Source organism: Tachypleus tridentatus, unplaced genomic scaffold (genome assembly GCF_004210375.1).
Source record: "Tachypleus tridentatus isolate NWPU-2018 unplaced genomic scaffold, ASM421037v1 Hic_cluster_2, whole genome shotgun sequence".
Classification (NCBI taxonomy): domain Eukaryota; kingdom Metazoa; phylum Arthropoda; class Merostomata; order Xiphosura; family Limulidae; genus Tachypleus; species Tachypleus tridentatus.
The window spans coordinates 16,470,159-16,484,876 of record NW_027467782.1 but is presented as its reverse complement, the minus strand read 5'-3'; the positions used below and the strand labels follow the sequence as shown (position 1 = coordinate 16,484,876).

Here is a 14,718-nt window from a genome sequence, read left to right as displayed (position 1 = left end):
GTCCATTTTGCAGAACTGCCTTATTACTAGTCAAATTTTCTTCTAGTCTTCCATTGCAGTCAACAGCAGTGCTCGTGACACTCTCAACACTAAGTCCACTGTGCTCACCGTAGTCACTCAACTCTTCTTCTTCGACTTCATGCTCAATTATACTACCACTGGTGCAACTAGCTGTGTCACTGCTGTTCTTCTAAGTCTGACTCAGAATGACCTGAATCATTGTTTTCATAACACACAGAAATTAGTTAGCAATTGATAATGACAAATTTTTTGTCGTACGTTTATTCGACCAAACACATGAACTGGTTTGAAATGATTAAAAAAAGGCCACTGATTTTATACTTTACATAGAACATGAATGATAAGAACTTGGAGGTCATAAACAGCACAAGTACGTCGTATACCATACACCTAAATATATCAAAATAATATCAGGATTTCCTAAAGCCTTTTGAGATGCTGACCCCTTTAGAAATTTATAAAGCAGTCACTGATTCTCAAATTCTTAGAACATAAATTAGAAGTGAAACTTCAAAATATAATCAACTTTTATGATGCAATCATTAGGAAACATAAAATGTGAAAAAGAATGAGGTTTTCTCTAAAAGTTACCTGATGAATATCGGACTGTAGGGTTCAGAGTTTGAGTCTCAAGTCCCTGAAGTTTCTAACATTACACCTATTTCTCTGTCTCTTCAGAAGTCCAACCATTTACATGACTAATTGCAGTTTTAACAACATACAAACTTGGAGAGTCATACAGCAGTTAGATGCATAGGACAACTTTAGCACAGGAGTTATTTCTGTCCTCCTATCAACACTTAAGTCCTTATTCACCCCTTTACAGTCTCACCAAATCAAGGGGATCAATATCAACCATTCTGGGAAACCCTAATTTACATGATAAAGAATTTTGACACACATTTGAGAAATTACAAAGTTTTATATTTAAATTTCCATAACAAAGATATAAATGAAAAATATAAAGTTATTACTGAAATAAACCTCAAAAATGTGACAAGAAAAAACAAAGAAACAATAATATCTGATCTATTACAAGTCATAAAAATGAAGAAGATAAATTGGAACTATTTTAACTGTTCAGGTCATCGTTATGATGAAGTCCAAAACTTGATAAATACCATTAATAACTTTAATCCAACATGAGGTTGTTTGACATAATCTATTGCAAAACATAAATTATTTTCAAAGTAAAAAAGTCTCTGTCATAAAGAACGTAATAATATTGAACAATTTTATTCAGAAATAATACAATCTGTTAGACACTTTAAAATATATACTTACAATATTTAAAAATACCATGCAATGCATCTGAGATAAATAATAATGATACGATAAAATCTGTGTCACTAAAGTTACTAATGACCAGACAATATTTTTTATAGTAAAGATGTATTTCATACAAACAAAATTGAAAATGACCAATCCTGAAATTTTTTTAAAATAAAAATATCATATTAACATTATTGTGAGATATCTAGTCACAAGTTGAAATGGTGAAATGTATTAAAATCTTGAAGAATATTTATCTGGGAAATGTAATGTGACATTGTGGTTATCGTTAAGTTTCCACAAAGCTTTGTTAGCATTTAATCACTATGTTGTACAGCATAACTGTCACAGTTTTACATTTTTAACATAAAGGGTGTTTTACCATTTCACTATGAATAATTTACAATTATAATATTTTAAGTACTTCTGGATATGAAATTTCATTATCTTGACTTCCAAATCACTTTTATAGTATTCAGTGCAAACTACAGACAAATACCCAAATTCAAACAAACAGCTTTATATAATTACATTTTCATGTTTACAAAATACAATTTCATGAAAGTTCTTAAATGGTGTCACATCTGTGCTAAAGTACAAACATTTAAACCTAATGGCTCAGAAGAGCTAATTTGACAAATTATAAACTGTGCCCAAGTACAACTGGTCACAGTGATGACCCTGTAAATATTTTCTGAAAACTGTGAAAACAGAACAGCTACATTTGTACAGATAGTTGGTGCTTTATTGACACAGTTTTGCAAGCCTGATAAAAGATATGAATATTCAATCATAATGAAAATAAATACATTTTTTATTGAGATTTGTTGTATACCTTCTTCAGTAATTAATACTTTTCAAATTTTCTGGCTCTTTCTGTTACAAAGATTTATTCATAACCTACCATCATGAACTTTAACAAAGGTATCACCACCACAGTGGTCAGAGTAGTTAAAAATATGTTTGCTAACCATATTCTTAGACTTGACCAATCTATCTTCACAAAATAACACGTTGTTTTACTATTCTTTGATTGTTTGTTTAAACAGAGTATTTGTGATGAAACTTAGTTGAATGGACGATAACTGCTGTAAAATCACAAGTGTAGAGGATGACATTTTGAAGTCTTCCACTTGAAGACGAGAGGTGGAAGACTTTCCAAATGTTATCATCTACACTTGTTTTTCTCCAACAGGCAGTTGCCATCTATTCATGTAAGTTTCATCAAGTTATTTTACTTGTGTTATTTACATACAATAAACCTAACAAAATAAATAAGGATTTGAATCAAAATAATATATTGGTGTTACCTTCACTACCCTCTAAATTAAACTAATGTCTGGTCGTAAGAGAAACTTTTCATAGCTTTCAAACAGATATAATTTAATACAAAAAACACCTTTTAACAATGAGAAACACACCTAAAGAAACTAAAAATAAAAGTATCAGATCTCTAGTATAGTTTTATGTTTACTAAACTTTTCACAAGATTCCTCTGTTCATCTCTGAGGACCTCTGCTTAAATATTTTACTTGCTTCACACTGATGGAAACAGTTTATAATATGTTCCATCTAATGGCATTCAAACCTTATTTGTAGCTATATTCTTTATGCTTTTCTTCATTGTAGTTCAGACTACATGCTGTGACATTATAAAAGGGTGGAATTGAAAAACTGTAATAATACAAATAAGGAAAGAAACATAAAATGTTTAATTATGTATTTAAAGTATGGTAGTTTATTTATCTATAAACCAATGTTTTGGGATGGAATGAAAATAATTTAAAGTTGCACCATTTACAAGAGATTCCCCTCAAAGCTGTATGCAAACAAGTTTACATTTTTTTAATTTTCATTTCAATTTTTATCAAAAAAATGTTACAAAATGATAAAATAACCAATTCTAAAGTATTTTTGAGTTAGAAAATGTTGAATTAAAGTTTTCTATGATAACTATATCGGGTAAGAATCTTTTTTACCTTTTACTAATTGATATGGCGCGTGTGTTTTTCTGATAGCAAAGCCACATTGGGCTATCTGCTGAGTCCACCGAAAGGAATTGAATCACTAATTTTAACATTGTAAATCTGTAGAGTTACCGCTGTACCAGTGAGGCACAAAAGAACTGATAGTTATCTACTTTTATTTCATGTAGTAGTTAAATTAAAATAAAAAAATGTTAACACCTTCACTTAATTTCTGTCTTCCTGGTCGTAAATCGAGAATTTTCGGATTCATTACTCGAGAACATTAACTACTAAAACACACTCGACCCAAAGTTATATGTACTTAGCTTTAATGGCACGGATAAAATCACTTGTCTCACTTGGTGACGCTGTTTTCTCTTTCGTTCGCTACGTGAGTTCCTTTTCCCACCATTTTCTACAGTTGACAGAGATCAAGAAAAATGAAATATTTGTTGAGTTATATTTGTTCGTTATAACTAAAATTAACAAGAAATCGAAGTTTATTTTCTTGGCATTTTTACGTACCAAAATGACATTTGCGGAAATTAATATTTAATTTTTATTACCTGAAAATTTGATTAACAAAACAAAAATCGCTTGGAAAACTTTTCTGGTTTTTAAGCAAAAAAGCCATGTTAAAATTTTCTTTGAGTTTTTGTTTGTTTTATAGTAAAGCCAGTCACATCACTCCGTCTACCGTATTCTCCGTAAAAGATTTAACTCCCTATTTGCCCCCCCAGTGGCTTAGCGGTAGGTCTGCGGACTTACAACCCTAAAAACCGGGTTTCGATACCCGTGGTGGGCAGAGCACAGATAGCCCATGGTGTAGCTTTGTGCTTAATTCAAAACAACAACAACAATTCCCTGTTTTGACTTTTGTAAATCAGTATGGTTACTGTTGCCCGCAGGAGGAACTCTCAGAAAACAAGAAAACAAAGCTATTATTTCTTTTTCTTTATACCGTGAGATGGCACTATCATCGACTTTATTTATAGTTTTGTATTTTCTTCTTTAAGTTTCCGAGAAATTTATCAATATATACATGTGAGTAAAGAGAGAAGCAGTCATTAACGAGAAAAAAAAAAAAAAAAGAGCTTTGGTTAAGTTAGTGAATAAAAATATGTAGTAAAAAATAATTAGAGCTATTTCTGTTTCAAACACAAAACAAAACAAACAGGAATATACGCGATAACTATAACAAAATAATGACAACACCTTAATGAAATACGTATTTAAGTTTCTCAGAAACAAAACTACTTCAATCAAGAAAGTCCACAATTTTTCTGTTCCGTATTCCGTCTTATTCTTTGACTTTCTAAGTCCTCACAACATCTTGTCTTATACATTTAAACTGAAAATAATTCCTTAGTACTACAAAAATTGATTCCAGGTACCTTTCTGGTTAAAAGCTAACACACAGGATTACATACAAAAGTCGTAGCAGTTTTCACACGAGACCTAAAACTCGAGCGTTTTATAAAATCCCGGTCACACCAAACATACTTATACTTTCAGCCGTGGGGACGTTATATGTGACGGTCAATCCCACTATTCGTTGATAAAAGAGTAGCCCAAGAGTTGGCGATGGGTAGTGATGACCAGCTGCCTTCCCTCTAATCTTACAAGGCTAAATTAGGGAAAATAAAATATATTATGGATTCTGAACAATTCGAAAGCGCTGGAAAACGAAAAACACATTACGTCATAGTACCCGCGAATCCAAGTTGCGGAAGACGTTTTTTTTATTTTCTGCCACAACGGGACGCCAACCATGGATATCAGATTCACAGTGGTGAGTTGTTCCACGTAAGCAATAACGTGCTTATAAATTCACTTTTTCGTTAACGCACGTCCCTAATTAACGTTTCTTTAAGCCTTAGTAAATAAATTTCTGGACTTGAAATGTCTAAACCACACCGCAAAATAGATATCGGAGTTTATTTTTAATTTGAAGGCAGGAGTTTTTGTGTGACCTAGAATAAACAACGCACGAGAATTCAAGATTCCGGATTAAACTCGCCAGCAGATAAGTTTGTTTTTTTTGTCCAGAAAGTTGTTCCACCTGAAGACAGCTCCGCCTTTCTCAATCGTTCAAGATAAATTTCGAAAAGAACTGCATTTTGGTGTTACGAAAGTGTTATCCCTGAGTCATTTCATGCATCTAAAGTGCGCGCTTCATAACTCTGACCTTGACAGTTAGAAGGACATCCGGGAACGTTTTGTAAAGTACAAAGAACTTTCATCTTAACCGATCCGTTTGCAGAACGTGAGCACGTGGTTTAGTTTTTTTCTTAAACCCTCCCCCCAAAAAAAACAAAAAAAAACGTTTAAGCAGGTTGTGTTGGGCTATAACTTATCTTCAAATCAGAACATCTGACATTCTGACATCGCAAACGATTTATATATATCGACATCTGGTATCACATTAAAGTTGTTTTATATGAAGACATATTCCACTCACCTTCTTCGCTCTGTCCTGTTCCCCACTGGTATAGCGGTAAGTCTACGGATTTACAACGCTAAGATCAGGGGCTCGATTCCACTCAGTAAACTCAGCAGATAGCCCGATGTGGCTTTGCAATAAGAAAAAATACACTAGGCCCGGCAAGGCCATGTGGGTTAAGGTGTTCGACTCGTCATTTGAGGGTAGCGAGTGCGAATCCTCGTCGCACCAATCAGCCATGGGAGTGTTATAATGTGACAGTGAATCCCACTATTCGTTGGTAATAGAGTAGCCCAAGAGTTGGCGATGGGTGGTGATGACTAGCTGCCTTCTCTCTGCTAAATTAAGGACGGCTAGCGCAGATAGCCCTCGTGTAGCATTGCGCGAAATTAAAAACAAAACACTGTCCTACTAAAACTATTATTACACTACGCCTAAAAAAATGTGCGCCCTTTCAAACATTGTAATCAGAAGGAACGATATTTTTCCATATTTCATTTTTTGGGACGAACCGCAACAATATTAGTTTATATCTTTTGTGCTTTGCTGTACGCACAGGTTGAAATTTTGGCGAGATTTCTTCAGTGTTTGGTTAGAAGGACTTTCTTTAACATGAACTGGAAAAGAGATTAATTTTCGAAAAACGTCTGAAACCTTCTATCTTCTCAGAAGTTTTGCAGGCACGTGACTAACCGAGTTTATCGGATAAACAATAACATCAGACACGCTAAACGCATTCACAAACCTATCGTTATCAGATCTCACATAATGGTACAGAGGAGTGTATGTGTTTTTCGTATAGCCAAGCCACAAATGGCTAACTGCTCAGTCCACCGAGGGGAATCGAACCCCTTATTTTAGCGTTGTAAATCCGAAGACATACCGCTGTACTAGCGAGGGGGGGGGGCTGGTACAGAGGAAAGGGTTTTATCTTGACCTAGACAGTGACCTCACCACGGGTATCGGAACCCGGTTTTTAGTGTTATAATCCTTTAGATTTCTCCTCTGAGTCAATGGAGAGCTGAACATATAGAATCCAGTTATCAATGTCTTCGTTTCCACATTAGACATGGAAGTGTTAGTATACCATTATTTCACGCTTATAATGAGACTCCATTTGTAAATACCTCAAAGGAAAACCTTAAGAGGCACAAGATGATTCACTTTGAACTTTTTAACCTTTTAAAAGCCAAGGTGACCTTCACAAGCCTTTGAAATGATAAAGATGTGGTGTCAATACGTTAAAAAATCCTGTTACGTGTTAACTCGTCACGTGATCTTCTGATTAGTAACGATACAAGAATCATGTTCCTTACTATGTACGGTTGAAACTGTTTCAGGCGTTTTAAAGCACTAGTTACTAATTGAATCCGGGTTGGAGTTATTAGCACCAGAACAAACTTTACCAATATAGCTTTAAAACGCACAAAATAAAACCACTATTATGTCCTCAAGATTTGTTCCTAGTAATTTTTGCAACATTTCTAATCACACATACACACAGACATTTAATATTTGTAGTGTGTGTGCTATTAAACTCTAATTTTAATTGGTGGATGACATTAAAGAGAAAAATTAAAATGGTTACATTTTGCAGTTGCTGGTATAAACAACGGACTTACAACGCTAAAATCAGGGGTTCGATTATCCTAGGTGCACACAGCAGATAGCTCAATGTGGCTTTGCTATAAGAAAATACACACACTCACCACAAACTTAGAGTACATTACCGGGTCATTTCAGTAAGTTTCAACCACAAACTTAGTGTGTGTGCATAACCTGATCATTTCAATCAGTCTCTACCCTACACTTTAAAGGATATTTACTCTCTCAGCTGACCTATTCATGTGTAAACGAAAGCCACATGCATAGATACAAACACAGCGAAATTTCTATTTGATTACCCTGATTCTAAAGCTAATTATATCTGTTAGATGTAATATAATTATATTTGCAAAGAACTTCGAAACAAAATTTAAATTTTAAAGATGAATGAAGAAGTACAATAGTTATTCACTAGATGAACCATGTGACTCCACATGGTTTATTACATGAAACCATGTATATCAACAGTGAAAGTAAGACATCGGCCTTCGTTCATCTATTTGTTTTTAATTTCGCGCAAAGCTACATGAGGGCTTTCTGTGTTAGACATCCCTAATTTTGCAGTGTAAGACCAGAGGGAAGGCAGCTAGTCATTACCAACCACCGCCAACTCTTAGGCTACGCTTTACCAACAAATAGTGGTATTGACAGTCTCATCATAACGCCCCCACAGCTGAGAGGACGAACATGTTTGGTGTGACGGAAATTCGAACCCGCGACCATCATATTTCGAGTCAAGCACCTTAACCACCTGGCCATGCCGGGCCGATCTATGGAGTCAGTTTCGAAATTTAGGTTCGAGACATCATTTTCATTAACTTTATCATAATATTTAACTGATATCCGTTCTCAATGAATGAACGACATAAATTTTCCTTTTCGCTTTTTATTCATACGTATAACAAAAAGAGAATTGTGGGTCATTTAAGTAGATTAATAAAAAAAATTAGATGACTTTAATAGCACTAGAAAGTCAACTCTATGTCGATCATCTTAAGGTCATAGACTGGCAGCTTCAAAGCCTTTAATGTACAGTCAAACACCATCGTTTTGTTTTGTTTGACGCAAATACTGATCTAAGTATTGTAACCAGTGCTACAAGTTTGAAAAGAATTGCGAATACAAATAAAATGAAATTAATTATGTCGAGAAACCAATAAATAGGAACGTGTTTATCTTTTGTTACGTTATTTTAAAGTTCGAATCCTCAACAATAAAATTGGTTTGCTTTGAATTTCGCGCAAAGCTACACGAGAGCTATCTGCACTAGCCGTCCCTAATTTAGCAGTGTAAGACCAAAGGGAAGGCAGCGAGTCATCACCACCCAGCGCCAACTTTTGGACTACTCTTTTACCAAGGAATAGTGGTCATGCTATAACACCTCCACGGCTGAAAAGGCGAGCACGTTTCGCGCGACCGAGATTCGAACCCGCGACCTTCAGATTACGAGTCGAACGCCCTAACCCACCTGGCCTCTGCTTAATATGAGCTTTCTCGAATATTAAGCCTAAGTTTGTGACGTTGATTTAATAAGTTGTTTACGGAAGTGAAACACGAGTGTTCCACGTGATTTTTAAACATGGAAACAAACAGTTTTTGTGTTGCTGGAAACTGACGACATAAAACAATAATTCCGTTTTTAATTTCGCATTTTCACAGAACCAGCGTTGCGTGACTGGGGCCATAGGATCAAAATGTACAAATTTAAATTTTGTAGAATATTTTGTATTTATAGAATATTTCGGTAATATTATTGATTAATTATTTGTAGTTATGCACAAAGCAACATAATGGGCTATTTGTAATATCTGTTAAACAGGTATCGAAACCTGGTTTTTAGCAATGTAAGTACAAAGACATACCGCTCTTCCACCAGAAGTAGGTCGAAGGCAAAATGCGGGCTCTTAGGGTTAACTCAAATTACAGAGGAGACCTTAAGTATTATTAAAATCTCTGGGTAAGGGTAAATCCACTTTGTGTTTATTATAATGTCGGTGAAACAAACCATTCTCTTGTTGTCGTAGAGTCAGTGTGACTAAGGTATAACCGATTTTGATTGGTTTATTTGGTTCTGCGCAAAGGTACAGGAGGTATTATTATCTGCGTTACCGTCCTTAATTTTAAAAATAACAGAATTGAATGAAGTTAGCTAGTCAACATCACCCACCGTTAACGATTGGACTACTCTTCTCAAACTGTATAATAGGATTTGACAGCTACTCTTACTACATATCTGCTAACCCCAAGTGAAGACTGCAATTTTTTTTAGGGTAACGAATGCGACTCATGGAGTTTCAAACCCACAATTTAGTACGAAAATTGATCTATGGAAGCACTTAAAATATATTTTGTCTTATGTGAGACTCTTCGAAAGTTATGCACTGTATAGTTGGTGTGATTAATGTGAAACAGTTCCAGACTTATGTACTGTGTAGTCAGTGTCATTAATGTGAAACAATTCAAGAGTTATGTACTGTATAGTTGGTGTCATTAATGTGAAACATTTCAAGAGTTATGTACTGTATAGTTGGTGTCATTAATGTGAAACAGTTCCAGTTGGTGTCATTAATGTGAAACAGTTCCATGTACTGTGTAGTCAGTGTCATTAATGTGAAACTCTTCGAAAGTTATGCACTGTATAGTTGGTGTCATTAATGTGAAACTGTTCGAAAGTTATGTACTGTATAGTTAGTGTCATTAATGTGAAACAGTTCGAAAGTTATATACTGCACAGTTAATGTAATTAATGTGAAACAGTTCGAAAGTTATGTACTGTGTAGTCAGTGTCATTAATGTGAAACAGTTCGAAAGTTATGTACTGTGTAGTCAGTGTCATTAATGTGAAACTCTTCGAAAGTTATGCACTGTATAGCTGGTGTCATTAATGTGAAACAATTCAAGAGTTATGTACTGTATAGTTGGTATCATTAATGTGAAACAGTTCCAGACTTATGTACTGTATAGTTGGTGTGATTAATGTGAAACAGTTCCAGACTTATGTACTGTGTAGTCAGTGTCATTAATGTGAAACTCTTCGAAAGTTATGCACTGAATAGTTGGTGTCATTAATGTGAAACTGTTCGAAAGTTATGTACTGTATAGTTAGTGTCATTAATGTGAAACAGTTCGAAAGTTATATACTGTGTAGTCAGTGTCATTAATGTGAAACTCTTCGAAAGTTATGCACTGTATAGTTGGTGTCATTAATGTGAAACTGTTCGAAAGTTATGTACTGTATAGTTGGTGTCATTAATGTGAAACTGTTCCAGACTTATGTACTGTATAGTTGGTGTCATTAATGTGAAACAGTTCCAGACGTATGTGCTATGTAGTTAGTGTCATTAATGTGAAACAGTTCCAGACTTATGTACTGTATAGTTGGTGTCATTAATGTGAAACAGTTCCAGACTTATGTACTGTGTAGTTGGTGTCATTAATGTGAAACAGTTCCAGACTTATGTACTGTGTAGTTAGTGTGACTAATGTGAAACGGTTCTAGAGTTTTGTATTGTGTAGTTAGTGTGACTAATGTGAAACAGTTCTAGAGTTATGAATTGTGTGGTTAGTGTGACTGATGTGAAACAGTTCTAGAGTTATGTAATGTGTACTTAGTGTGACTACTGTGAAACCTTCTCTAGGACACTTCTCTTTCAGAGGTACTAATCACTTCCTGTATTGTTAACACTACTTACCATTTTAAGGCAAGCTATTAATTCTTCTATTATTAAAACAACTTACCGTCTGGATGATTCCAATTGCAATGTAGATTTTTAACACAGTGTACCGCTAGAAGTCTACTATTTGACCAATATTAAAATAAAAAGAAACTAAAAGCAGATAGCAACCTACTTAGGTCCATGTATTTTTCACTGTTATAACCTGAACTCCGATATAAGAAACAACACTACGTGTGTTATATATGTTGTTTTTTTATTTAACACTCTAAACATGTATTTATATGGCATTTAAAAGATATGTAGCATTGGTGCTGCTAAGTTAGTTTTATGAATTATTGATTAGATAAGCTGTTTAAAAACATATAAGACCAAAAACATGGTTTCTATACCTGTGTTGGGCTCTACAAAGGAAGCCCATTGCTTAACAACAAACAATGAAGCAACTTAATTTAGGTGCGCATGAAATGATTCTCAGGGCCCCGACAAGGACATGGGGTTTATGCACTCGACTCATAATTCGAGGGTCGCGGGTTCGAATCCCGGTCGCACCAAAGATGCTCGCCCTTTCAGCCGTGAGGGCGTTATAATTATACGGTCAATCCCACTATTCGTTGGTAAAAGAGTAGCCCAAGAGTTGGCTGTGGGCGGTGATGAGTAGCTGCTTTCCCTCTAGTCTTACATTGCTAAATTAGAGACGGCTAGCGCAGATAAACCTCGTGTAACTTTTGTGTGGAATTATGTGTGAATTTAAAGAAACACAGCAAAAATACTAATTAATTACATTTTATTAAGTAGGAGAACAAATCACCTACAAAACAGCTGTTCCATTTCTTTCTTATTTTCCCTTTTCTTTTAACTCTAATTAATATTAACTTCTGATCACAGCAAACTCCCTACACTGGTAAGAACACGAAAATAACTTATTAAGTAGAGATTCTGAAAGGCTCGGCATGGTCAGTTGATACTGGCACTCGACTCCGAGGATCGCGGGTTCGAATCCCCGTCACACTAAACCTACTTGCCCTTTCAGCCATGGAGGCGTTATAAAGTGACGGTCAATCCCACTATTCGTTGGTAAAAGAGTAGCCCAAGAGTTGGCGACCAGTGGTGATGATTAGATGCCTTCCCTCTTGTCTTAAACTGTTAAATTAGGGACGGTTAGTGCAGATAGCTGTCGTGTAGCTTTAGCGAAATTCGAAAACAAACATATTCTGAAAACAAGACGGTACAGATGGTATCGGGAGAAAACGCATTTTTATTACTATAAGAACTAGTAATAATACCGCTGTAAACTTGAATAATAAACTAAAAGGAAAATTGGAATTATAATATTTATACACAGTCCTGCATAAAACGCTGTTATGAAAAATATAAAACTGATTTTATGGTCATATTTTTTTCTCCAGACATGAAAGTCAAAGGTCATAAAATATATTTCCAGGTCTTAGAGGTTAAGGGTTATAAAGAGTTTCTCCAGATGTAGAGATCACGTATCACATAGCATTTTTCTCATGTCTTATAAGAGCAGAGGTTATAGAGTATTTCTCCATATTTAGAAGGTCAAAAGTCACAAGGCGTTTTTTAGGTGCTACGAAGTCAAAGGTTATAGAGTATTTTTTTCGAATCTAGAAATTCAAAGGATATAGAGTAGGCTTACACATAATAGCACACGCACACACACACACACATATTTCCACTTTAAATATCAGTTCTAGCAAACAGAAATAAACAATCCAATAGTCTGTTATGTTTTTTACGTTTATTTGTTATTAGATGTGTTTCCAAGATATTGTTGTACACCCGTTAGCACTTTTTATTTGAAAAGCTAGTCATATAATAATAAATAAGTTTAAGTCACAAACTAGAAACATTCCAGGTTTTCAACAGCAACTCCGGACGATCCTTACTTGCATATCCACTCTTTCTGTTTCTGCTGTTTGCTTCAATCCTTTTTTTTTTTCACTGTCCTCCTTAGGCCACTGGGCATCGAAACCGGCACCAAATCCCACGTGCAGCAGTCTGTCAAAGTTAATCAGTGATGACGAGAAACCCACTTGTTGAGAAATTTATATGCAAAAACGGCTCGTTTGGGTTGAGAAAATATTTTACATAGAAGAGCGAACAACGTTTCGACCTTCTTCGGTCATCGTCAGGTTCACAAAGAAAGAGGTAACTGACTGGAAGCTGACCACATGTTTGAAAGGGGTTGTGTAACTGTGTGTCGATAAAAAGTCACCTTCACACGTTTTCGAACACTGCAAGTCAAATAAAGACAACATAACCATTGAAAACACTCAAATACTAAAAAAAGAAACAAACATAAACAAACACAAAATTAAAGAAGCCTTACTTATACAACAACTAAAAAGTCTGTCAAAGTTGTTTAACTCATGACGTCATGGTTTTCTTGTCGAGAGTAAACGACCTTACAGAGAAACAAACCAAGCATGAGTTGTTGCTAAGGGTAGAGTTAACAACAACGATTTGTTCTCAAGTTCCACATAACTGTTTCAGTAAGTCGGTCACATAGAAAAAGCTGACGAAAATAAATAACAGATTAAATAATCGTCAAGTTTCTCACGATACAAGTTAGTGATTTGATTACGATTGGTTTTGCATCAAGGGCTGTCATGGATTGATGATTGTGGCTCTCAACTCACAATGTGCAAGTTGAAGGTTCGAATCCCGTCACTCAATGTAGGATATCAAGATTTAGCACATATGATAGAAGAGAGGACCACAGAAATTGAGATGAAAAACTATAAAGACAACATCCAATCTTTGTGAATGTTAGCATGCTAAGAGACTATAATAGCTTCATTCTGAAACTTATACACTCATACCCTGTAAAGACGTCATCAACATCAATAAATACATGGAGATTAGTTCACCCAATCATAATCTTTCTGCAGTACATTATTTGTTCTATTTTTTAAACTCTCTAAAGTTTATTGTATCCTAATTAACTAACGTGTGGGAATGTCAAGTTTCCAAAAACATGATGCGTCTGTGAAAGTTTCTGTCATTATCCGAAGCGTAATTCACCCATCTGCTGTTTGTTTTGTTACGAGAAAGTTTCTTTAATTACGTTGTGCTTTGGAATGAACTACAACCATAATGCTCGTTTACAAAGAAAATAACAATAACTTAATCAGGAGTCTAATTACTTTGTTGTTGTTATTTCAGAACAAATTTTACCAAACAACCAGATTGTAAACAGCCAGATTGTAAACAACCAGATTGTAAACAGCCAAATTGTAAACAACCAGATTGTAAACAGCCAATTGCGTCAACATTATTCTTTATTGATTCCTCCAGATATATTTTCTAGAAACTTACAAAAGTAAAGTAGACATTTGGCAGATAAATTTATTTCTATAATTTCAACACGGCTCATTTTAACAGCATCAGATACAGTTTGGTAGAGTTTTACTTTGGGGTAGACAGTAAATGTTAGTTAATATCATTGTTTAGAGAGAAACGTTTAACCTGATTGGAGGGCCCCGGCATGGCTAGGCGGGTTATGGCGTTCGACTCGTAATCTGAGGGTCGCGGGTTCGCATCCCCGTCGTACCAAATATGCTAGCCTTTTCAGCCGTGGGAGCGTTATAAAATGACCGTCAATCCCACTATTCGTTGATAAAAGGGTAGCCCAAGAGTTGGCGGTGGCTGGTGATGACTAGCTGCCTTCCCTCTAGTCTTACACTGCTAAATTAGGGACGGCTAGCACAGA

The 14,718-nt window shown here is 35.2% G+C and overlaps 1 protein-coding gene across 7 annotated transcripts in view; it reads right to left on the bottom strand.

Moving 5' to 3' along the window:
• LOC143242425 (nonsense-mediated mRNA decay factor SMG5-like) overlaps positions 1-13,240 on the bottom strand; it is a 36,775-nt gene extending 23,535 nt beyond the window's left edge. For 6 of the 7 annotated variants that reach the window (XR_013022651.1, XR_013022652.1, XR_013022654.1 and 3 more), the window contains exons 1-2: positions 12,893-13,240; positions 3,273-3,675 (exon numbers count right to left, since the gene is read on the bottom strand). Coding sequence is in view for 3 of the 7 variants with exons in the window: in XM_076485804.1 (XP_076341919.1) it covers positions 3,273-3,373 (101 nt within the window). In the remaining 4 variants the exon portion in view is untranslated. Of the gene's footprint in view, positions 1-3,272; positions 3,676-5,721; positions 5,739-12,892 lie in introns of those variants that run through there. The other variant, XR_013022653.1, reaches the window with a different exon arrangement.
• Between the last annotated feature and the right edge of the window lie 1,478 nt (positions 13,241-14,718).